Source organism: Schistosoma haematobium, chromosome 5, assembly GCF_000699445.3.
Source record: "Schistosoma haematobium chromosome 5, whole genome shotgun sequence".
Classification (NCBI taxonomy): Eukaryota; Metazoa; Platyhelminthes; class Trematoda; order Strigeidida; family Schistosomatidae; genus Schistosoma; species Schistosoma haematobium.
Genome location: NC_067200.1, coordinates 16272032 through 16296831, shown reverse-complemented (window position 1 = coordinate 16296831; position 24800 = coordinate 16272032). Strand labels below are relative to the sequence as shown.

General features: G+C 37.2%; 1 protein-coding gene across 1 annotated transcript; it reads right to left on the bottom strand.

The window, feature by feature from the left end:
- Positions 1 to 827: 827 nt before the first annotated feature.
- On the bottom strand, positions 828 to 18942 carry RAB3C (Ras- protein Rab-3C). Its single transcript, XM_051217590.1, has 5 exons — positions 18521 to 18942; positions 15563 to 15681; positions 12568 to 12692; positions 6963 to 7100; positions 828 to 4997 (listed from the first exon to the last, which is right to left on the bottom strand). Exons 1-5 carry the CDS (start codon positions 18725 to 18727, stop codon positions 4933 to 4935), a joined length of 654 nt encoding a protein of 217 aa, XP_051065007.1. The 5' UTR covers positions 18728 to 18942; the 3' UTR covers positions 828 to 4932.
- Positions 18943 to 24800: the final 5858 nt, after the last annotated feature.

The following is a 24800-nucleotide window of genomic DNA, read 5'->3' as shown; positions in this document are numbered from 1 at the left end:
CAGCCATGCAAGTGTTGCCGTCTGTATAGCCTAATGCTTTTTATTGACTACATACCTTCCTATCCAGACCAAATGTGTGCTTCTCAAGTGTTAGGTGACATATTACTGACTGTCATGTAGGACGAGTCAGTGTAGACTATGACGTCACTTCTGAGTAAGAGCTTATAGGTTAGATAGTCACATCATGACACATCTACAATTTCGGGGACAGGTCATTCATTATATTAGCAGAGATAAATGCACTAATATTTAATTAGAGCGTAATTTTAAAACCGTACTATTTCAGTGCAAACATTGTGTTCGGTTTTGAGTATTTGTCCATTGAAAAGCTACCACCTTACCCGCTTCTCTGAAGATCGTACTATGTTCCTAAAATAATGTAATATCAGTAAATACAGTGACATGCAATTCCAGGGATCGTCTATTCACTTCTTCAGTAAAACATCTAGAGCTATTTGTCAAGCTTCCAGTTCCTGACATGTTTCAGTTGATGTGTGAATAGTTAAGACGGCTGGCGTTGAACAAGATTTTCTTATTTCGGATGACTTTCAGAAGGTTTAATTAATTTTACCACAAGATGAGGGAATTTTGACCGCTTCGTAGACTACGTACATTAACTATATGCAAGTGGAGATTGCAGAGACCGAACCTTCAATATTAGTAAATCAGTTTCTTAAATGATGTGCAAGTCCAGGTTTTTTCATGACGTTTATCTGAACTATTGATAAAAGGTTTACTGTCACGCACTAAACTAATCAGAAAAATATATATATATATATATATATATATCTGTATGGGCAAAAAGATAGTGTTGAGTGTTTTTATTTGGCTAATTACCTGCCTGTTTGAATAACGTTGAATGTCTGTGCTACTCTCAAAATCCCCATAAAATTAACAAAAAATAATACTTAAAATACATGGAGGACAGCAAGACGATCGAAAACCTAAAGTGAATGAGACGTGGAAATAATTTGTTCTACTTATATTTTCTGTTTCCTGATCAATACACTATAGTAATGACTATCATCAACTAATGAACAAATTTATATTCTAAAACATTTTGTCTTTTTCTAAACGGAAATGATAATGAGTAAACTACCTCAAAATATATCCTTTTGTTCGGTGTTTTTGTTTTTAGAAATTCAAGTGCACGAGGCACTACATTACTCTTTATTTCATTAATTCTGTTAAGATGGTCTATGAGTGTTGGCAAATTAAGTAGTATAAATTATTTGATAAAATATGACTATTAAGTATTATATGGATTTACTGTTAATACTTATAGCAGGAAGAAGACAAGTCCTAGGTAACAATAAACTTTTGGTTGCGACTGTAAATATTCTCTAAAGAAAACACAAAGAAAGTGTGAATAAGCATCTAAAACCTATGAACGAGCCAAAGAAGATCAACCTAAACGCTATACGACAGACAAGACTAGAATCTAAAAGTTATGTGGTGTGATAGAAAGAGCAAAACTGGATAGGAATATTCTGAAAAAAAAGTTAAACGAAAGTCGGAAGAACCAAAAATCACTATAAATAAAAACAACAAATGAAATTAGTGATCCGAGACCGGATGATAAGGTTGAAAGCTGTGAAACGTGGTACAAACGTATTTATTCTCTTTAGTTCCCTGAATTCTGAGTAACAATCTTCCTTGACATTTCAAATTTCGTGTACTCTTTTCTTCTTTTTGAACCCTGTTGACCACGTTCTATTCTTATAATATTAAAACTATCATAGGTACACGAATAACTCTGGTTAGCGTTTCTCAACAAGGTTGTCGTTCCACCTAATAGGGTTGCCAATCCCATACGTAAGACTCCTTTTTTATCAGGAACGATGACCAGTCGTAATCATAGAAGCACTCCAGGAGGAGGGCAGCATATCTACAATTGAAGAACACATGAAACCCAAAATAACTGTCAACCGACATCACAGTCAGCATTTTCAACACAAACGTCAAGACAGTTTTATTGTACGGAGCTGAAACTTGCGGAACTCCTACAAGCACCACCAAAAATGTGCATGGACTTATAAAGAACTGTCCACGCAAGATACTTCAGATCCGTTGCCCAGACACCATCAGAGATAACCTGTTTTGGCATAGAACAAACCGGCTTCCAGCTGAAGAGGAAATTACGAAAAGACACTAGCGGTGGGTAGGATACCGATTGCACAAGTGATCAAACTGGATCACAAGACAAGTCCTGACTTGGAGTCCTCAAGACTGGAAGAAAACGAACAGAAGGAAGAACACAATGCACCGGAAACGGGAGACGGACATGAAAGGAATGCGTAGCACATGGGAAAAACTGGAGAGGAGAACCTAGGACAGAGAAGATTAACGCTTCCTGGTCTCAGCACTGTCTAAAGAGCAGTAAAGAGTGAGTAAACAGTAATAATGTACGTACGTGTTTACGTATGTCTGGGGATTTGAGCACGACTGAATTTATAAGAAGTTACTAATTCAACCTTTGTATCTGAGTAAAATAGGAGCGTACAATCCCTCATTTTACCATGGCAATGCTACTAATTACGGACGCCAATTATCCTCTTATTTTTCACTTGCATATGAACCCCGTGAACAACCACCTGTTAGTTTTGTTTCTCAATTTATTACTTTCTATTACCTTTAAGACTAATTTTTGATAATCTTGTAAAATGAAGCAAAATCATCGTACTATATTATAGGCTAACAGATGTGTTATTTAATATAAATACGATTGGACAGAATAATTAATTGGTATTACCGGAGAGGAAATTTCTTTTGTCGAGGCATTTTTATTCTGTAATCTAATTTTTTATATAAAAAACAGCCCAGTGGAGAAACTAGCAACAATGTCATCAGTAGACAAGTAGTTCATAGTTGCAGAGGCACAACGGATCATTGATAAATAATAATAACCCATTTTAAACTACAAATATACAATCCGTATGCTCAAAAATATTTTACAATGAACCGAGTTGTAAGGAGCAATTACCAAGAGGAATTATATATATATATATATATATATATATATATATATATATATATATATATATATTGTGTGCTAGATCTAGTAGGCAGGCCAGAACATTAAGCAAATAAATAGTTAACTAAGATACGCTTTTCCACATTTTGTCGAGAGTAAACTTTTAAAATAAATATTATCTAAGAAGATTAATTATGCATTCCTTTATATATATATATATATATATATATATATATATATATATATATATATATATATGCAGTTGTACTAACTGCTTGTGTGCATATAAGGAGAAAAGAGTGAAGCGTTCACAGAAATCTGAACAAGTAAACAGATGACAGAAAAATCAAAACTGAAATAACACAGACATATTGAAAACAGAACATTAGGTTTTGATAAATTTTCATTTCTTGGTCGAGCACTATCAGCTCAATCACAAAAGTATATAGGAATGTCAAGGAAGAAAGAGGGTAACAACCTCGACAGAAGAAACCCAAGTTAAGCAAATGAAAAGTGTTCCAAGATAATAGGAATGGTCACGGATCAGATAAATTATAAAAACAGCAAATAATATAATAGTATGAAATAAAGATTTATATGGACGAATAAAACGGAACTCAATAGATAAGAAACTTATGAACATCACATTACAGGAAAAATGTGTACTGTGCTCGTAAGAGCAAAGATGAAAAAAGAGTTGTTGCACCAGAATGCGAATATCTATAGTGATCACACGGCTATTTAGTCTAATAATATAATAGATTAAAGGAAGTTAGACAAAAATGCGTATATGCATGATCTTTCGAATAAGTAGAAGTTGAATGAGCTTTTTATCTGCCACATACATAAACGCACACAACAGCAATAAATGGGAGTTTAACTAAATTTTCTAATAAACAAACAACAGACACATAAATAATGAAGTAAGAACGGAGTAGTTGCAACCATTATTCTTGTAATTCTGTGAAATTGAGAACAGTTGAGTTATTTATCAGTGTGTAATAGATGTCTTTTCATTTTCGTCAGCCACACTAATAATTTCTCTTTTTCTAGATCACAAAGTATGTATGACGTATCATTATCTTTATTGTATCAACCACTCGCTACTTTATTGAAGAGTAATCACTGGTTAGACAAACGAGATACTGAAATCAGGAGATTTTACATTGTTAGTTACATACAAACAATAATTAAAAAGAACCTGATCGCAGAAACAAATCTACAAAACAAGAAAAAAACAATTTTCGCCACATCCATTGTCATTGTAAAAGAATGATAAAAAGAATCAATACAGAGAGCAGAAACAATAATCAAGTAATCGTGATGAATATGTGGGCATGAGAAGATATGATACATATATCATATGCATAGATGAATAGTTTTGATAAGAATAGGATGAAGAAAGAGGTTGACAAACATCAAAAAGAACATAAGTGGAACAATCAATTCGACAGAATGTAAGGCATAGAAGGAAACATTAATATTTAAGAAAAAAAAACGACGGAATGAATCAGTAGTCATGTATTCATATAGGTATGAATTAAATGCATTTCATCGTATTTTTATTTAGTTGAAAAAGTGCTCGTGTATATGCATTTATATATGCACGTAATGGGTGAAGTATATATTTTGTGAATGACATTTCCGAAAATCAAGAAGTTATAAATAAGGATTGATTTCCGCTTTATGTTGTTAATACTAGATAAATTCCTGTGGTTGTAACAAAACATCGTCGCTTCATAAAGATAAATACCAGTATTGACTGTTAAATGATAAAGGTAAGAGAAAAACGACTTCATTGAATAACATCAAATACTTATCTTAATGTTTGACCCGGTTTCAACAAAATCAAGTTAATTTTCACATTTAATGAAAGCAAAAATACGTGCAAATTAATATGTATTAGTTATGACGCGCGACTAGCTTTTATCCTTTTTCTTCTGTGTTTATGTAAGCGTTTAGCATTGACATTGACCCTGTTGATTTTGTTGTTGCTGTTGAGGTTTATCGGTCAATCGATTACCTAATTTTATTGAGTACAAAAAAAAATAAAGTTTATGATAGCAATATGCAAGAGTGTAGTTTACAAAGTAAATGTTTGGAGATGAAGAAAAGCCAATTAAATGGTGTGGTAGTAAACAATGTCAGATAATCAGAAGTAACGTAGAGCTTATTACAGATATATATGTCAAGTCGTCGCAAAACAAAGAGAAGAATTTATCAAAATAAATAACAGTGTAGATGTAATAAAACTATCGATGGAAGTAGAAAAGTTTGAACATATGGAAAAGGAGACGAGGAACGAATTCCCAGGCGTATTCAAACTAGGAAAACAGAAATTATGAAGCTCTCTTCTACTTCACCTGGTTGATAGCGGTCATTTTGCAGAAAGAACCAGATTATTCAGTTCTTTATCATAAAACATTAACTTTTACTAGTGGGTTTCAAACACGTCTCCTACATACAGAAGTTGTATGGATACGAAATAACAACCGTATTCACGGGAAATTGCAGCATCCTGATTGTGACCGGAGATATCAAAACAAAACTCCCTCATTGATTTGGTCAATGATACGGTAGTTAAGCCTTTTAATTTAAACACTTCTACCGAATTTTCTTGAATTAATCATTTTTGTGCAGTAAGTTTGATCATTTTCAATTGCGATGTTTGAAATTCTTTTCTTGTTGCTGCTGAAAAATAGATTTAAGCTGATCTGATAACATTGCGTAAGCTTGACAAAAATAACTTCGCCAGAAACCGTTTTGACGGGCAGTGTCCAAAATCCGATATTGATAAACGATGTGCTAAGCCCCCAAATGACTACTTGGGCGGGAACATAAGATTGAGTGAGAAAATGTATTGGGCTACCGAATAAAGTGCACAAATACTCATTCATACATATATACCACACTATCCTCAGGAAATTGACCCATTTCATAGACAATGAAATGTACTCGCCACCTAGGTCACTTCTGATTGACATCGACTGAACTTTTCATTCGACTACTTCTGATTGGTTCTGCATATCATTCTTATCTTTTTCTTGACCGGATAAGGCTCAACAAACGACTTTAATTAATATTACTATTTCAGTGTTTTTGAGCTGGATGATGTTATTGTGATGCTTTCATTATCCTTCTTGATATCATCGATACACAACTCCATAAGGAGCTACTAAGATTTCTTCTCAACTGACTAGCTGCTTGTTTTGTTGACCTAGAACCTAGTTAACAGTTATCTGTTATTGTGCTGCATATTCGTCTCTATCGTTTTCACCTCTGGCTTGATCTCTGACCTTGGGGTTGTACATAGATCTATTGACTGATGTGTTAGTGGGGTGCTAAACCTCTAAAAAAATAACCGGGCTTCTTTTGCTTCCACTGTACAGTATTTGGAAGTTTACCCAATCAAAAATCATACCCACACACATTGACATGAGACAAGCAAGGTCGTGGCGTTGAACTAGTACCTGATGTTCACATAGAGATAGATGAAGCGGTAGCGCATCAGTCAACCAAGCATTAACTTATTCATCAAGTGTTGGGTATGAGCCACACTCTCGGTGTGTGAGGACCGACTATATTACCCGGTTGTCCAAACCAAAGTAGATGGAGTGAGGTGCGCACTCAGAACTTAGTGGCTGAAATTTAAAGGTCTTAACTATTAAATAATGGTAGGTAAGCTGACGAAATCATAAAACCACCAACTTCTTACGTGTTTAAGACTTTATTAAGAATGTCACGTCAAAGTCAGCCCACTATTCATGAAATAAACCTAAACTATGGTTGAAGATGTCAGTTCAGTTTAGTAACAAGAAATAATACACATCAGGACCAGGTAATGTGTCTTCCAAGACTGGGTGACCGACCGTTAGTACTATACAGCCACGTCATCAGTATAAATAAAAGTTTCAATAACAAGATATGATTTAATCATTTCTGCCAAGCATCTAATTATTGTAAACATGTATTTTCCCCCAAAACTCACCTTTCGATGTCCCACCAACCACACCTGGGTTATTATCTATATTATCAGACATTTTATCGCATATAATATCAACAAGACGATCAAATACATTCTTTACGTTAATATTTTCTTTGGCTGAGGCTTCGAAAAATTCCAAGCCTTTTTGGTCCCCGTAAAGTGTCATATAATTTCAAAGAAAAAAGCGAAAGAACAACAAATAATTAGAAAACACATCCACCCCTTTTTCAAAGTATTATAGACGAAGTAATAATTAATCAGGGAAATTATCAACAAAACAAATGAACATCTTATTTTGAGTTGGTAAAACTAATTTCTGTTTCTTCCTTGAAAAAAGATGCACTGTTGTTTTCAATATATATATATATATATATATATATATATATATATATATATATATAGTTAGATATAGATCGTCGAAAACCTAGAACCTAGAGTGACCAATTAAAACATCTGGTCGTCAGCGGTTCGTGAATGTAAACTTTTATCTCAACAAAAGTAGATATGGTTTTTCTCATCTTAATACTTAAAACAACACTGAACACTCTTTGAGTGGCAACAATCAAGCTTGAGCTGTAATTGAGATAATATAAGGGTCGATTGAATCAGGAGCACGCCTTCTATGCCCTATCTTCATTCCTGTAAGACGACAAAGGAGATAAGATCTCTAACGTGTGGTTGCTATTATGATAGTAATTTTTGGACATATCAACATAAATAGAAGATTACATTGTACGTATAACTATGCCATAAAACAGATAAACTAGACAATGGGTCTGTGATGAATTAAAGACTCAAAGTAAATACATACAAGAATAGTTTATGTATCAAATGAAATCGCACAAATAGAAATATAAAGATATGGTGACCCATGTGTCTACTAATTATACAATAAGTGTAAACATTATATATACAACACATATCTGTAAGATTTGCACTGTTATCTCTTATAAGAATAATACCTCAAATTCTCAAATGATTTGTTACTCATTATGACTTAAACAGTAAGATATACTTCTCTGTTTAGTTTATTTAAAAAAGAAATATAAGTGAGGTTGTACGAGGTTATAATCTAATTATTGGCCTTTAAGATTTGTTGCATACACATTATGTCTAAGCTACTTTAAAGAAGAGTGTTGACGACCGATAACAGAGTAATTCACACAGAAATCTCCAAATAATCAGATACCTAATATGATTGTTAGTTACCCTCTAGTAAAAACTTACTAATATGGTTACTGATTCGCTTGGAAAACTATTTTTAAATGATCGACATGAAATTGGGATAAACTACGAAGTGAGCATTTGGTATCTGTATTGTGTTTAATTGGCTGGAAAAAATTGTGATACTTTAACTCTTATTCGAACACGAAATAATTACTTGTCTACAACATTACATAACCAAATGCACATTTTGCTAGATAATTTTTCTTTTGAAAAATGATTATTTATGTTCGGCGAACAAAATGGACAAATACAATAGAAGCAGTTAAATTCCTAACCCTACACTAAATTACGGAATCCAAAGGTCAACTGTCTATTCTAGCATTTTAAATGATAATGGAATAAATGTGAATTTTTGAGCAGTTTGATATAAAATATTGGGATGCTGAATGAGATGAAAGGTTATGAGAAACAAAACAGAATACAGAAGTGCATTGTTTAGATTGCCTTTCGTCTACTACCGACTACTAGTAGAACTTTAAAGCAATCACAGAGGGTTGTGTTGTATGCAAGGTGTGATTGATAAGCTCACCAATTATAGTAGTAATTGCTCATCACTTTGATGACATTCTGCAACTATGCTTCAATTATTTACCAATCACAATCTCCTATGTTTTTATAAACGACTACTAATTTGTTTTTTTTGTAGTAACGCTGTTAAATTGTGTTTCGGAAACCGATCAAGTTTATCTAGCCAAATACCTTACTTTTTCTAACTTTGGCTACGCTAACACTTAGTATTATTATTACTTGAACATATGAATACTGGTACAAAGGGGCACCAAATAAATATGAGCCACACAACAACAATGTGAATGTGAAAAGAAAGAGAATGTAAAATGCGTATAAGAAAAAGCAGAACAATGACGAACAGAAATTAGTGTGAGAGTGAAATAATAATAATGGGAGGGGCAGTCCAGTTAGCAAAGGTACAACCAGAAAAAATTCATTCAGTTGAAGAAGTCAAGTTCATTTCTTTATGAAGAAAGTAAAAGAAAGTGACAGCAGGATTGCCACAGGCTTCTATTCAGAGCCACGTCTGATGAAGTCTCTAGCCAATGTGTTGCACCATCTGTAGGATCCTAACCAGGGAGTCGTTTTAAATTCTTTTTTTGTTGCTGCTGAAAAATAGATTTAAGCTGATCTGATAACATTGCGTAAGCTTGACAAAAATAACTTCGCCAGAAACCGTTTTGACGGGCAGTGTCCAAAATCCGATATTGATAAACGATGTGCTAAGCCCCCAAATGACTACTTGGGCGGGAACATAAGATTGAGTGAGAAAATGTATTGGGCTACCGAATAAAGTGCACAAATACTCATTCATACATATATACCACACTATCCTCAGGAAATTGACCCATTTCATAGACAATGAAATGTACTCGCCACCTAGGTCACTTCTGATTGACATCGACTGAACTTTTCATTCGACTACTTCTGATTGGTTCTGCATATCATTCTTATCTTTTTCTTGACCGGATAAGGCTCAACAAACGACTTTAATTAATATTACTATTTCAGTGTTTTTGAGCTGGATGATGTTATTGTGATGCTTTCATTATCCTTCTTGATATCATCGATACACAACTCCATAAGGAGCTACTAAGATTTCTTCTCAACTGACTAGCTGCTTGTTTTGTTGACCTAGAACCTAGTTAACAGTTATCTGTTATTGTGCTGCATATTCGTCTCTATCGTTTTCACCTCTGGCTTGATCTCTGACCTTGGGGTTGTACATAGATCTATTGACTGATGTGTTAGTGGGGTGCTAAACCTCTAAAAAAATAACCGGGCTTCTTTTGCTTCCACTGTACAGTATTTGGAAGTTTACCCAATCAAAAATCATACCCACACACATTGACATGAGACAAGCAAGGTCGTGGCGTTGAACTAGTACCTGATGTTCACATAGAGATAGATGAAGCGGTAGCGCATCAGTCAACCAAGCATTAACTTATTCATCAAGTGTTGGGTATGAGCCACACTCTCGGTGTGTGAGGACCGACTATATTACCCGGTTGTCCAAACCAAAGTAGTGAGACGTTGTTAACTAGGTCAATCGAACCCTTTTAAAGATGGGAACAAACACTAACTTATTCTACGATGTTGGAAAACCCACTTATTGCCAAACCTTTATAACTTAGTTCCATAATCATAAAGTCTAAAAATGGATTGCGGTAAGTAATGTGGGCCTGGAGATTTGTTGCACTTCAAGAGTTAGAGTGTCTTGTGGACTTCCGCCTCATTAGGTCGATCAGTCGTCACGGGTCATGGGGGTAGGAAAGTCTGATCGATGTTGCTGAGACTGCAGACCAGTTGAGCTGCTCCTCGAAAAACTCTACCCATTGTCCAGAACGTCAATAAATGCTACTGATTGGCATCCCGCCACCTTCACAGATTGTTTCACTCACACCAGAGTTCTTGCTCCTAGTGACTCGGATGAGTTGAACGAGCTTCCAGCAGTTACCAGATGCAGTTGCTGCTTCACAATTTCATTTCGTAAATCTTTGTTTGTGGTCAAACTCGCAATCACCCGGAGCAGACCGACGGGCTCCATCGATTTGTAAGGAGCCTGAAGAAACCCAGTGCTTATGAGTGACTTGACATTTTCATGACATTATGCATTTTCAACCAATGCTCATCCATAGTTTTCGGTGAGATGGTAGATAGCCTCAAACCTATCTCGGTTTGATATTTAGTTACAACAGAAGCTGTGACCCATTTACTGACATCGATTTGTTTAGGACGATGAATCTGTTGGCCAGTGAATAGCAAGGTAAGATTAGCGCAAACAAGGGCATGATCAGAGTCTAGAAAGGTACTCCAAAAGGAGTGTCAGTCTTGTACACAACCACGCCTCTGGTAGCTGACCACGATGTGGTCAATCTGAGTTCAGGCTTGAGATGCAGAGGGAGGACGCCAGGTGGTACATCGGCGATGACTGTGCCGGTAGTTAGTGCTAGTGAGAAACAGGTTGTGATCTGCGCACAGAAGTAGACGGTCCCCGTTATCTGACTTGCGTCCAAGATGTCCCCATCGGCTACCTAAACGACTCTCTTCTGTGCCTAGACGCCCGAACTGAACTTTCAAGTCTCCGTCTAGTATTACAATGTCTATCGGGCACACTTTCTGGAGAAGAACAGATAACTGGTGGTAAAACTCATCCTTGATCGCATCCGGGCTGCAATCTGTCGGAGCATAGGTGGAGATGACGAAAAGACATCGTTTCTCACACCGATTTCTTCTTACTTTGATGGAAATTTCTAATATAACAGCACATAACCGACTGTTAATGGGGATCCAATCGATTAGTGCTGCCTCAGCTCTGGCACTTAGTGCGACACCAACACCAGCAAAACCAGACGAATATGCCACAGGGTCCCCGGATAAGCGCACGTAAAATAAACCTTTTGAAGCGACAGATGGAGAGCTAATTTGTAGTACTTCACTAGTCCTAAACACGGGTCACGGACAAACAGGCATCGATATTAAGACTTTCTAAAGACAGCCAAACCTATCCGTTGTCCGATCTGCATTAGTGTGTGAACGTTGAAGGAAGCCAGTTTGAATGGTATACGTGGTTTCAGAAAGACTTTCAGTATTCTTAGTCGGTGGTAGCATTCAACTTTCGACCAGTCAGTGATTCGAGATTGTTTAGATAGGACAGAATTTCCACCATAGGCGAGCTTCGGTATAAGTTGGAAAATAAGAGTACACAAAGTGAAAATAGAAGAGAGTAGATAAGCGACGTAGTATATAAAGAAAGATAAAGAATGTTATCAAATGATTGTCAATATGATTTACCTGAATGCTAATTGATGCAAGAATATTTCCAGTAGTAATCGTCATTTGATTCGCGTGTGGGCTGTGATACTGCCCGTGTGCTCAGACCGAGGACTTTGTGTTCGACAGCCTAAGGACTAGCTTAAAATTGTATCTGTAGGCGACTAAATCCTGTTGTACGTTATCATACATAACGAGCTTTTTCTAACATGGTTAGAACCTTTCGTTTTCCTTGTTTTCATATTTCAAGTTTACGGACTGCGTGTTCATACGACTGTGTTATAATGGTGCTTTAACAATTTTGTGAACCAGTATAAGTAATCTTGAGTAGTGATAATTTAATGACTTAAAAATTTGTCACTTAATCAGCAGGTTAAAGGTCCGAACATCACTTCACGCACATTAATCTGCGCAACATGATAACAATCCGAATTTTAAAATTCAACTAAAACCAACTTGGATTTTGAAAAACTACACCAGTGGAGGTTTAATATAAAAAAATTATAAAACTGAGCGGAACTCAAACATATGATTAGTTGCTCTACATTAATATCAAATATTATAACTTGTAGATAGGTTGAGAAGATACTAAACTCACCCAATTGATGAGCTAAATGTCTGCCTCGATCGACAGATACAACTCTGTCATCTACGAGATCACATTTATTACCAACAAGAACCACTTGCGCATTATCCCATGAATACGTTTTAATTTGAGTTACCCTGTTTAATACAATAAAAATTAATTGTGCATAAAAGTATCATTTAACTATTGGTTAATGTATTAAGAGACAAACTTAATGACAACGCATATCATCTGATAATCCATGAGAATAAATAGCTTACTCCTCCTATTTGTAAGGTATCCTATCGACCTAAAGGGTCGTGATACAACAACACAATATTATCCAGGGACTAAATATGAAAAGCAACACTCAGTAAAAATGAAACTAGCTTATCAATTATACACTTATATACTGGGCAACTGGTGTTTTAGGGAATTTCTAGAGTGAAGTGGAACGAGACATGAACCTGCAACTAAAATGGCTGAATGATTTAACCTATAAGGCTTTGCTCTACAACATCCTGTAGTTCAAAAATAATAAAAGGGAACATTATCTACAAGAAAGCCTGTATACTTAGGGAAATGTGATCATATAAATATACACAGAAGAGATTATGTATAAGTTTGTAATTGTAATTTTTGATAGTTAAGTGAGCTGCAGTAAATCACTTCAGTTAACAAGAATGTACCTCCTTAAACGTCAGTTCCATCCCTTATGGTAATGTATCTTGAACGGAAAACTAGTGGCTTAAAGCTTTCTAAACAGTATTAACATTTCTGCACAATACACATGAAAAGGTTGAACACCTAGAATAATAGTAAAACTGAACATATGACGATTTCCAAGCATAATGAATAAACCAGAAAAAAATTAACTTCCAAAGAACATGTGAATTTCAAATGAATTATTTATAACTCATGAGAAACTAATTAGAAAGTACATTAAATATTTTAACACAACGTCTAGTTTATTAAAAACGTAATAATAGATCAATATAAGCTGTTTTAACAGTTGAATCACATATACATGCTATTGTTTTGATCGTTATCACTTAAGATTTTCAAAACGAGCACAGAAAACGTAGCAATGGCCTTCTAGTTCACGTTACCGTATTTCAACCTTACCAACAGCACGAAGAATGGAATAAAAAACAGCATGACAGAAACACAAAATCACCGAGTGATTGGAATTAGGGATCAACCGACTCACTAGTATTGTGCTCATCGCGACATCAGGTTTTGAGCCTGATCCCTGATAAGGTTGTGGGTGCCCATTGAAGAGCAACCTCGAACTAGGGGGAATCAAATACTAATGCTCTCCAGCTCCCAAAACCGGTTTTGATTCATGATGAAAAATAAATAGAGGATGAAAGTAATGATGGCAATATTAGTGAACAAAATAGAAGATAAGCGAAATAAGCTAGGATGGGAAAAAGCAAAGCCAATTATTATAGAACATTTGTTAGGCATCATAATAAATACACATACATCAAACTAAGACGGACTCTTCGGTCACATTCATTAAATCCTTTGAAAACCAGTTTTGACGGTATTGATAGAAAATACCCGAAACCAGACTGAAAATTGATAGCCCAGGTTACCTCGTGAATTTATCTTTACAATAACACCTTGTATTTACACAATTATCATGGACCAAAGGGTTATTTCTTCAATATCGTTTTATGGTGACAACTAAACCCTCCTTTTTATTGTAATATCCAAATGATTAGTGACATTGAATATATGTCGAATAGTTCACTCTTCATAGTCGGTTCATTAAAAACGCTTGACAACCGCCTCGTCGGCTCGCGTTATACTGAAAACATGTGCATAGATGATTACTTCAAATTCAATCCACCGATGATCATTCAAACAGTGGATCAGCAACTAGAAGGCATAACAAATCGTATAGGTCTGATGTCATCATTAAAGCAAGAGGTTGATAGTTGTGCTAGCCTGGCATCATCCTTGTAATTTTCACAGCCTCAGTAAAGCGTCCGACCTGCTAGATTAGAGACATCTTCGACGCAACATTTCCACAAGCATTTCTAAACAACTCATATGTACCCTAAACGTTTTTCTTAAGTTTTATTGAAGATATTAATACCCTAGTTATTTTATTTATTAGAAATCACGTAACCTTATACGATGCAATTAGGCATTTAGTACATTAAGTTTAGAGAGAGAGCGCGTATATTGACCATCCACTGGAAGTAATCTAAGCATTATTTTATCTTATGATAGCTCTTAAAAAATCGCAGCCAGGAAAGCAGGAAGTTAAAAAGCAAGTAAACAGGGCTTTCATGTGTACGACTGGATGTTTATTACGATTACGTTAGAAAAAGAGTAATGTAACTATTATTATCCAACTGTTTTTACATCAGTGTACGTAAGAGTATCTGAAACTTTTATACCTTTTACCAAAGGAAACTCTGAATTCAATATTCTGTGTTTCCTATAAAAAAACCCACTGGTATCTAACATAGAAGGTAAGAAGTAACAATCCTAAATTGTTTTTATTTCTAATGACGTTTCTATCAGCATGAGTATAAAACACAAGAATATCTATTCCTACGATCTGCTTGAGGACAGCCAGATTCTAATTTCATTGGAATTGAGTGATCTATGAGATCCGTATCCTTCCACCTCTTACGGTACAAGTGACTTCTGATTACACTTATTTTTGTGTTTAGGACTGTGTATAACGTGCCATTTTACTAGACGAAACCTTTTCTACTTATGAGTGATCGTGTCTTTTAATACCAGTTTGCTAGCGGCATACATCATTAGCTCAGTTTCCTGAACAGTTACCACTTAGGTATGTCGTATCATTGCACTGCGGCCACCGATCGGCAATCTGTTTATTTATCCTGTTGACTCATGGAACTATACTATCACTATTACGATGTGTCCTTTTTTACTGAATAGTTGCCTACACAAGTCCCAACAATTTAAAATATATGGGAATCGGATTAGCATAATTTTGGGGCTTTCTAGAGAAAGAATAAATTCAGATTAAACAACTCACCAATCCTGAACAGCATTGAAAGATTCTTCGTTGGTAATATCATACATTAATATGAAACCCATTGCACCACGGTAATAAGCTGTTGTTATGGTACGGTAACGTTCCTGACCAGCTGTGTCCTATTTCGGTAATCAAGTGGAAATTACATAACATTAATTCCGGGTGACTACACATTGATTGTTTGATCTAAGCACACAGAATAACAATACAAATTTGTCCCTTCAATCATAAAACTAACGTTCCAATAAGGGCACTCTAGAGATTTACAAATGCATTTCATGAAACAGGTAAATCGAGGAATTTGCATCCAATGAGATCTTAAAAAATCTGATTTTCATCGATATTCGGCGCTACAATAACCTGATTTTGGTTATTTTTTTAATCTGTATACCGAACGTACGTTAATAATGACGTCACGTTCCTTTTTTACAGCAAGGCTGTTGTCTACTTTAAATTGAGCATTATAAAACACAAATCATGGTGAGTGACCAACATGGTTGACAACGAATCCCTGAAATAACTACAACAGTAAAACTGATAATGATAATTAAAAGCAATGCTGGAAAATAATTTACTATACGAGTTAAGATAGACTTATTCATAATTTTTACAAAACTCTGTCTATAGTAAGTGACAGTTTATCATTACGGGTAGGGTATATTAACACAATCCTTTAAACTAATAAGATCCACTGTCTACTTTGACAGACACGACATAACTCATTACATTATTTGTTGTCACTAGAAAAGATTTACTAATAAAAAATTTATCATTCCAATATATTTATAGATATGCATAGGCTAGGTTGATTTATGACTGTCTCCTAGATTTAGAGAAGTTATATACTGACTTAAACCCACAAGTATTAACAGGTCTGAATCCCGGGTACTCTATCAAGCACAAATCCAAACAACTGATTGTATGGTTTACACTAAAGAGCATGAAATAATGCGGACTGCATGATTAATAATTGGAGTTGTAGAAAGATAGGGTCAGGATTATACTGAGATTACCAGGTTACTGTTCTATTAAGCAATCTATCCAGACAGGTCTTAACTTAATTTTATCTAGTAAATGTAAGATCCAGTAAACAATACGGACAAGTAAACTGCCTAACATAGTCTTCTCAAAACCTATGCGACTGAACAATAGGCCTGCATACCAGGAGTCTACAATTAGTCCTTGTGTAATTACCATGAATAATTACATGACTAGATTAGGCAACAAACAACGGTAAACATCAGGTAAATAATTTCTAGGCAAATCTTTATCGTAAATGAATAACAACTACGGTGCTTAAGTATGATAGTGGTAAACGCAATAGGTATGTGGAACCAGACATCTAAATTTATGAAAATGAAACAGGAAGTCTCAGACAACAAACATAAGGGTACATGGTTGGAAGGGAACGTTCAGAAACCAAAGGGTTGATGCAATGATTCAGCATACATATTTGAAGCCATATGATAATCTACGGTTGTGCTAACACAAGTAATAAGAGACCCTATTCTAACCTCATTTTAGGGGCGTGGTGCATTTCAATCAGCAAGACTAATGGAAAGTAGATCCCCGAACAAGCTACTTCTGTGCACACAGCAAACAGACTAATTTGACGTCCAAACCTAGTATATCTACACATTACATCAATTTGTCACAAATTCTCGGAAACGGACAAACAACCAACGGATTAAGTGCTACCGTTGTGATAACATAGGACTGAAAGTATATTTGGACAACCTAGGAAAAGGCAGAGTGAAAGTTTGTGGATTATGTTGATCGAATGCCTACCATGAGAATTTTAAAATATTTGCCGACTTTTGTCACTTGAATAAGCTTAGATGAGAAATTTACTTTCAACACACCTCAAATCACATTACCTGTTTATGACGGGGTAAAACATCAAACCAAGCAGCAATTTGATGCACAACACATATAGACGGCATGGTAGATTGAAATTTCACCTCTTCAAATATCTTGCCACGCTCGCCTAAAGCCTTACGTCCAATCGTCATTTTCTTCGGAAGTCATACCAAATCTCAGTGAATACTTGAGGGTACCTATGAATATCTACTATTATCTTGTCTACATTTGAAAGACATACTTTGATACACGTCTGAATAGCTTACAACCGGTTGTAAGTCATGATGAAGACTAGCTTTTTCTATATGTGTCCATGAAACTTAGATGGTAAGAGTGATAAACACTCAAAACTTAAACCATAAAGTCATTCTTGATAAAGTAGGTGCGAAATGTAACGTAAACACACATCTTCCACTAAACTGCTCAAAATGATCTGTGCCCCCCTAAACTTTTTGGTTAATGGGAAATACGTTGTCTACTCTATGAGGGAACTAAAAATCCCTACATGGATAAATTTATGAGGCGTGTAAACATTCAGATTGTCCCAACACTACACCTAACAGAGTGAAAGCGAAGAAGTGAACATCCCTTAGTATATACTGTTAATACTACCAGCTTTTGTAGTTTCCTCCACGGTCCAACACAGCCATATTAAATCCAGTGGGATTTATACACTTGTCACATGAACACCTTAGAGATGGAAGATTTTTTAACTCGCTCGTAGTCAGACATATCACTTTAGCGAGTAAAATTTGGCTATATCAATAACAACTTATCCTATAATATGGTAGAAGATAGAGATACGAGCTGAGAGAATAACGAACTGCTCAAGTAACCACATCAGTGAACGGAGGTAGAAGCAAATAAGAAAGGAAATAAATTTCCTTAAAATCATATTGTCTATACATATTGCTATCTTTTCACTATTACTAACACTAACAAATCTATTACTTAGGTAGTTGTCTTGATGGCAACTTGGACAGATGCACACACGTGACAGATCCTATGTTGTCCACGACTGACTGGATGACGTAAGACTGGGTTCATTCCCGAATACAATAAAGACGAGATATATAAACTGAAAGTATTCTTGCTCACCCATATTTGCAGTTTCACCCTTTTGTCTTGTCTGAATACTGTCTTTACTTTGAAGTCAATCCCGACAGTCGAAACGAAAGCCGATGTGAAGCTATCGTCAGCGTACCGAAAAAGGAACGACGTTTTTCCAACAGACGAATTGCCGATAATAAGCAGTTTGAACATGTAATCGAAGTTTTGGTCAGCTGCATCTCTAGTATGACTCATGGCTTCGCTTGCTTTTCGGAATGACAGTTGAAAACGTCTGCAATACGCACAAGGCGCCTTTTTACGACATTAATGTATGATCATCACCATACTGTAAAACAAGTATTGAGTTATTGAATTTACACTGCGAACAACACTCTGGTTTGCTACGATGGTGCTGGAACAATGTTTATACTATGAACATATAAGTCTGCATAAACGCGCGCTTTTCAAACGGGATGTTTAGTCCTAATTTGGTTTGCATTTTTCAAACTTTTGCTGTGTTCTTACGCAACAACAGTACCATTTCTGATCTCAAGAACCTATTCTTGGCCATTTGTTCAGTAGATTACTTTTTTCGAGTTTCACTCAATTTAATAGCTAATTGTGGTTTTACCTCAACTTATTATTACTTTTTTTTAGTTTTTCACGTAAAGGTTAGTTCAGTTTATCTCATCTGTTTTTATCAATTTTTGCCTGCTTTGAGTGTGCTTTTTAGTGTATTTTTGACGGTCTTAGGCTTTTGCTAACATCTATAATACAGTTTACGTCAATATAGTCATGAAAACATCATGCAAACGACCCGGATGTCGTTTCGCTGTTACATCTGGTATGTAGTGCAATAACTTCGAAGGTTGGTTCCATGAAGCGTGCGCAGATCTCACAGCAGCTGCTTAGAACAGATTCAGCAAATCGGATCATAAGTGGATATGTGTTACGTGCAGCACGGATGCTGTGGTTTTGCTAAGTAACATCATTGTACCATTGACGGGTCTGCTGAATAAGTTATCAGCAAACTTGGAAAAAGACAGTCACGAAACGGGTAGACGAACATGGACGCGCAATGGAAACAACGAGAGGGATGTCGACAGGTCAAATGTCGATGAAGCATGCATTAGCACTAGTGATAACATGCTGAAACTCAGCACCATCATAACATCGACGGTAATAGACTCCTTCAGCAAACTTGAGTCTCCCAGAACAGGGTACTTGAATGCAACAGTGATTCCCCAAAACTATGCGGGTGACTGGACCCACGTCAACAGAGCTAAAAAGGACCAGGCGTCACCGTCTAAGCTGAACATCGCAAGTATTGTGCGGAAATCAGCTGGTGACTTGACCGCACAGTCTACCGCAAAGAATGTCCGTCCGGTCATCAAAGAGCCTAGGAATCAGAAACGTGCTTCGATTTCCAAACAACAAGGTGCTGAACGCATCGGAAAACCTGGGAAAACAATAACAGTTCGTGATGACTCTCTAATAATCATGAACATCAAAGACAACCCTGACCTCCCTCTCAGTTTGCAGGACAAAAATGACAGGATGCTTTGGAGAAAATTGAACAAGAAGCTTGAACATCTTAGAATAGAGCCTTTGACGGTCACATGGCTCACTAGAAGAAAAGAATCTAAGCATCAGAATCACCCAAGGATACCTCGTGTAGCACTTAAGAATGCTCTGATAATAGGGAATGGGAATTCATCAAGCGATCCTTGAGTCTCAAAAACATACTGACTCAACATGTGACGAGCCTAGCCAAGAAGGAGGGAGGTTCTAGATCTCGGCTAGTGAGAACAACTTTCCCATCCTCCCATATGGCGGCTGCAACTCGGGAAGCATTTCGTACCAACAGACGTCGGTTGCCAACTGGAATCCATATGCACCCGGATAGGCCACATGACGCCAGGATCAAGCACAAAGGCAAGTTGGAGCTGATCATTCCACTTGTGAACTGTCTTCACCACAAAAAACGTGTATAAGACAGGGCCTACCAACTCGGCAAACCTTATATAAGAAGGCTATCTGTCCATCCACGTAAGGCTCATACAGACGAACAGAAAGAAGCTAACGTGTTTCAAATTGAAAGTATAAACTGCTTATACATGAACGCAGCGAGTCTACCAAATAAAACGGATGAGCTAAGTGAACTTAGCAATGCTGATAATGCTCATCTGATAGGAATATCTGAAACTTGGATATCTTCTCAGTTTACGAACCAGGAGCTAGCAATACCTGGGATATCTTTGTTTCGCAATGACAGAAAAACAGGAATTTGGGGTGGAGTAGCCTTATGCATAAGATCTTGCCTGGAGGTACACCAACTTCATAACCGAGGGTTTATGAATCTTGATGAATACATATGGTATTCAGTAAGATTGTCTAGCACTTCAAGATGCCTAGTCGAGGTCATCTATATGAAGCCCACTGTTGACATCGAGTACGACAACTGTATACTGGAAGGATTATCCCGCTCTACTCGTCACAGATTCACTCATATCCTGATTCGAGGGGACTTCAATCTCCCTGGAGTCAATTTCGCGGGACATACGTATATTGGAGGTGAAAACACAACTGAAGCTCGGTTCTTCAACCTCATTGAGGATCTGGGATTACACAAGAATGTGAAATCGGCAACTCGTTGAAGAAACAATCAGACGCCGTTGCGCTTAGACTGTGTATTTACAATTGAAGAATTTCCAGTTGACAACCTCTCAATCCTGGCTCACCTGGGGAAGAGCTCTTATGTACTACAAGGCAGCCAGTTCCCCAAACGGTCTCCAATAGCTACAAGCAACCTACAATAATCGAAAACCGCACCCTTTGTTCGCTAAGCCGCAAAAGGCACTGTTGGGCAGAATACAAACGAACTGATAAGAACAGTGCGTACAGGCACTATAAACACAAAGGCTATAAAAGAAGACGGGCTACAGTACCAGATAAAGCTTATGGATAAATTTGTCTCCAATCCGAAAGCTTATTCCGTTATGCAGCCTCTCTTCGTGAAGCCAAAACTGGAGTTTCGCAACTGCTAGGTCCTAATGGCCCGGCCAATAACGACGGCGACGCCGCTAACCCTTTGGTTGAACAATACTCTCTGATATTTCAACCGACACACATCAACTACACTGATGACAGCTTCATCTGCAACTGCACAGGACTTTCCGCAGTGAACATCAGAGCTGACTTGGTGTTCCGGAAACTACAACACCTAAGAAAAGACACTTCTCCTGGCCCGGATATGGTTCATTCTGCTATATTGAGGGAGGCAGCCTCAATCTTGGCAACACCGCTTAGCGTAATGTTCTCACACTCGCTAAGACAAGGCGAACTAACAGAAATTTGGAGGCTGGCTCACATCACACCGATTTTCAAAGGAGGTCGACGCAGATAACCTTCACGTTGTCAACCGGTGGCACTTCTCTCTATACCTTCAAAAACCATGGAGTCTATGATATGCGATGGTATATATGACTATTTACTGTCCTTAGATTTCTTCCCACCACAACAGCATGGTTTCAGGAATGGTTACTCTTGTATAACCAACCTGCCGACTGCGGTGGACAGATGGATAAGCATCCTCTATCGCAAGGGGAAGATTGATATCATTTACCTTTATTTTTCAAAAGCTTTTGATAGGGTTAACCATATATGTTTTATTAATAAGCTCAGACGATTGGGTATCTGACTACCTCTAATTGATAGGCTCACTTCATATCTGAAAAATCGACATTTTAAGGTCAGGGTTAACTTCACTTTATCTCCGACTATGGAATGTTCTAGTGGAGTCCGCCAGGGCTAAATACTAAGATCTCTTCTCTTCTTGATCCACATAAATGATCTTCCACAAAAGCTATTGTCAGATTTATAACTTTTTGCTGATGGTGTGAAACTTTGGAGAGTGATACTTAAACAAGAGGATATACAGGCACTTCGGGAGGATCTGACCCGACTTCGAAGTTAAGCAGATGATTACGGACTTACCTTTAACACTTCAAAGTGTAAAGTAGTCCACCTAAAATATGTTGCAGACCACGGTTACAATCTAGGAAATTCTTCCCACGAAGTGCCCCAATTCGCAAACGACATATGAGTGTTGGAACCCTACGATTTGAAGTCTTATGCCAATTGCGACAAAAATGCCTTTCAAGAAAATCTTGCACTCATAACATTTAAGCACATTTTTTGCCAGTTTAATGGAAAAACGTTTCCCACAATCTTCAGCAGTTTCATTCGTCTCCATTTAGAGCACAGAAACATGGTATTTCCTCCCTCACTAAACGAAAACGTAAGAGGTTTGCAATTGGTGAAGAGAATGAACTCTCAACTTTCTTCAGAGATTTTAATGTACCGCACAACAAGATATATAGCCAGCAGTTCCATACCGAAAGTGCAATACCTCGATTTAGTGTCTAGTAATCATCTCGAGCATGCCAAAGGTTGCCAACTTTTCTTTATTCATTGTAGTTTGACTGCTCCTATCGCTGAGTCAGATGAGTCTGCTGTGATACTGATGGGTGCTACGGTGTCCTGGTGTGCAAGCAGTGTTGCTCTGGTAATAACTTCCTTAACTTTGGAGAATGCATTCTTCACGATGTCGTTCAAAATAGATGAATTTCGCATTTACACGAAGTCGGTCGCTTAAAGGTCTTATGAGAGACGCGTGGTTTGGTATGAACCGTCGACTAAAACTTACCAGGCCGTTGAACGTGCCTGGTTGCTTGGTTTTGGCGGATTATGGGTAATTCAGAATGGCCACCGTTTGAGAAAATCCAGGGAGTCGAAGCCGATCCAACATTTCCGAATATTTACAGTAATGTGTGTTTCTGTGGTCTTTCAAAAACAAGGTGCAGATGCTGGAGATGAGATTCTATGTTTGGACTTCTGATCAAGCAGTCAACCACATATGCGTGTACGAAGTTGAAACCTCGAAAATGGTCATCCGAGAATCTGTAGAATGTGCAAAAGTCTGTGATGAGAGCGTGTTTAGGAATGTCGTCAACAGCTGTGGGGATTTGGTTATATGTCTCAACCAAATCGATTTTTGAAAACACATTTGTATCTTTCACAGGAACTGTCAACCCGTGAATGTGAGGTAGCGAGTAACTATGGAGAATGGTTTTTGCATTCAGTCGCCGATAGTCACCGGTTGGACGACAATCACTGATGTTTTTTAAGGGACCATGAGCAAGAGATATGCTCATGGGCTGTTTGACGCTCGAATGATTCCTGAGTTTATCATGTGTTCGAATTCATCTTTACCCAGCTTCAGCGTTTCGGGAGGTAGTCGATGCGTTTTTGAGGCTACGAGTGGTCCTGTAGTTGTGATGTGATATGCAACCAGCACGGTTACATATGGCAATATCGGTTGCGTTTGGCTTAGCGGGAGGTACTTATCAAGTACTTGTTGATAGTGTGGATCGATCTTGTGTTTTGCTGTGACTGGAGAGAATATACAACAGGAAAAACCAGTTAAACAAACATATAAATTAGGGTTTCCGTCTACTTACCTCCGTTTACGCGTATTGATGAGTAAATTATGATGATGTGGTAGGTCAGTTCCAATGACTAGCATAGAAACATCTGCAACAACGAAAATCCATTGTATGGGTTTGCGTAAACGCACGTTAGGATAAATATACCGATTATCATTTGGTGATAGGTTTCAAACCGGTTCAAAAAATCCCATAAAACTTTTGAACACGATTATATAAAATTCTTGAACCCAGGTGCATCCGTCTCAATTTTAGTTGAGTTCGTGTAAACCCACGTTAAGATAAACATATCGCTTTCAATATGTGGCGATTGGCTTCCCATTCACCGCCTGTAAGTTGAAAACTGCTTCGTGCAGTCGGTCGTTACGAATTGAAGAGACAGCGCTAACTTCTGCGCCGATGTAGACGAAGAAGCGAACTTTTGTCATTACGCCAAAGGTATATAACATACAGCTATGTTCGTCGGTCATGATTGTCGTTAACCCGGGCCGGCTAGAAAGTTTCCGGAAGCGTTTCTTGTGCTGTGTGGTTTGGAGCTAGGGAGACTGCAGAGTTTTCTGCAATTTCAAGATTTTCCATACTTATTATGGTGCCAGCACCGATCAGGGTTATCTGTCTCTAGTGATCTAGAGACCTGTCGTTTTTCTGAAGAATGCCTCTGAGGAGTTATACGGTCGTGATGAACATCAAAGTAACGTGTCCGGGTATTATAGAGGCCTGTGACGCCATTTCTTGTTCTTTGTGGCTTTTCTTTGACCGAATAGACCCTGGCGTTGTGGGTTCTGGTGATCTCCAGTATCAGCAGGCGCAGCCAGTTCGTT

Bases quoted from the DNA above. Each gene is read 5' to 3' on its own strand.
- RAB3C (XM_051217590.1), bottom strand. From the start codon at position 18,727: ATGAGTCATACTAGAGATGCAGCTGACCAAAACTTCGATTACATGTTC. The intron at 15,682-18,520 runs GTGAGCAAGAAT...TTACCGAAATAG, and splicing joins GGGTGAAACTGCAAATATGG to GACACAGCTGGTCAGGAACG. The intron at 12,693-15,562 runs GTGAGTTGTTTA...TGTATTAAACAG, and splicing joins TTCAATGCTGTTCAGGATTG to GGTAACTCAAATTAAAACGT.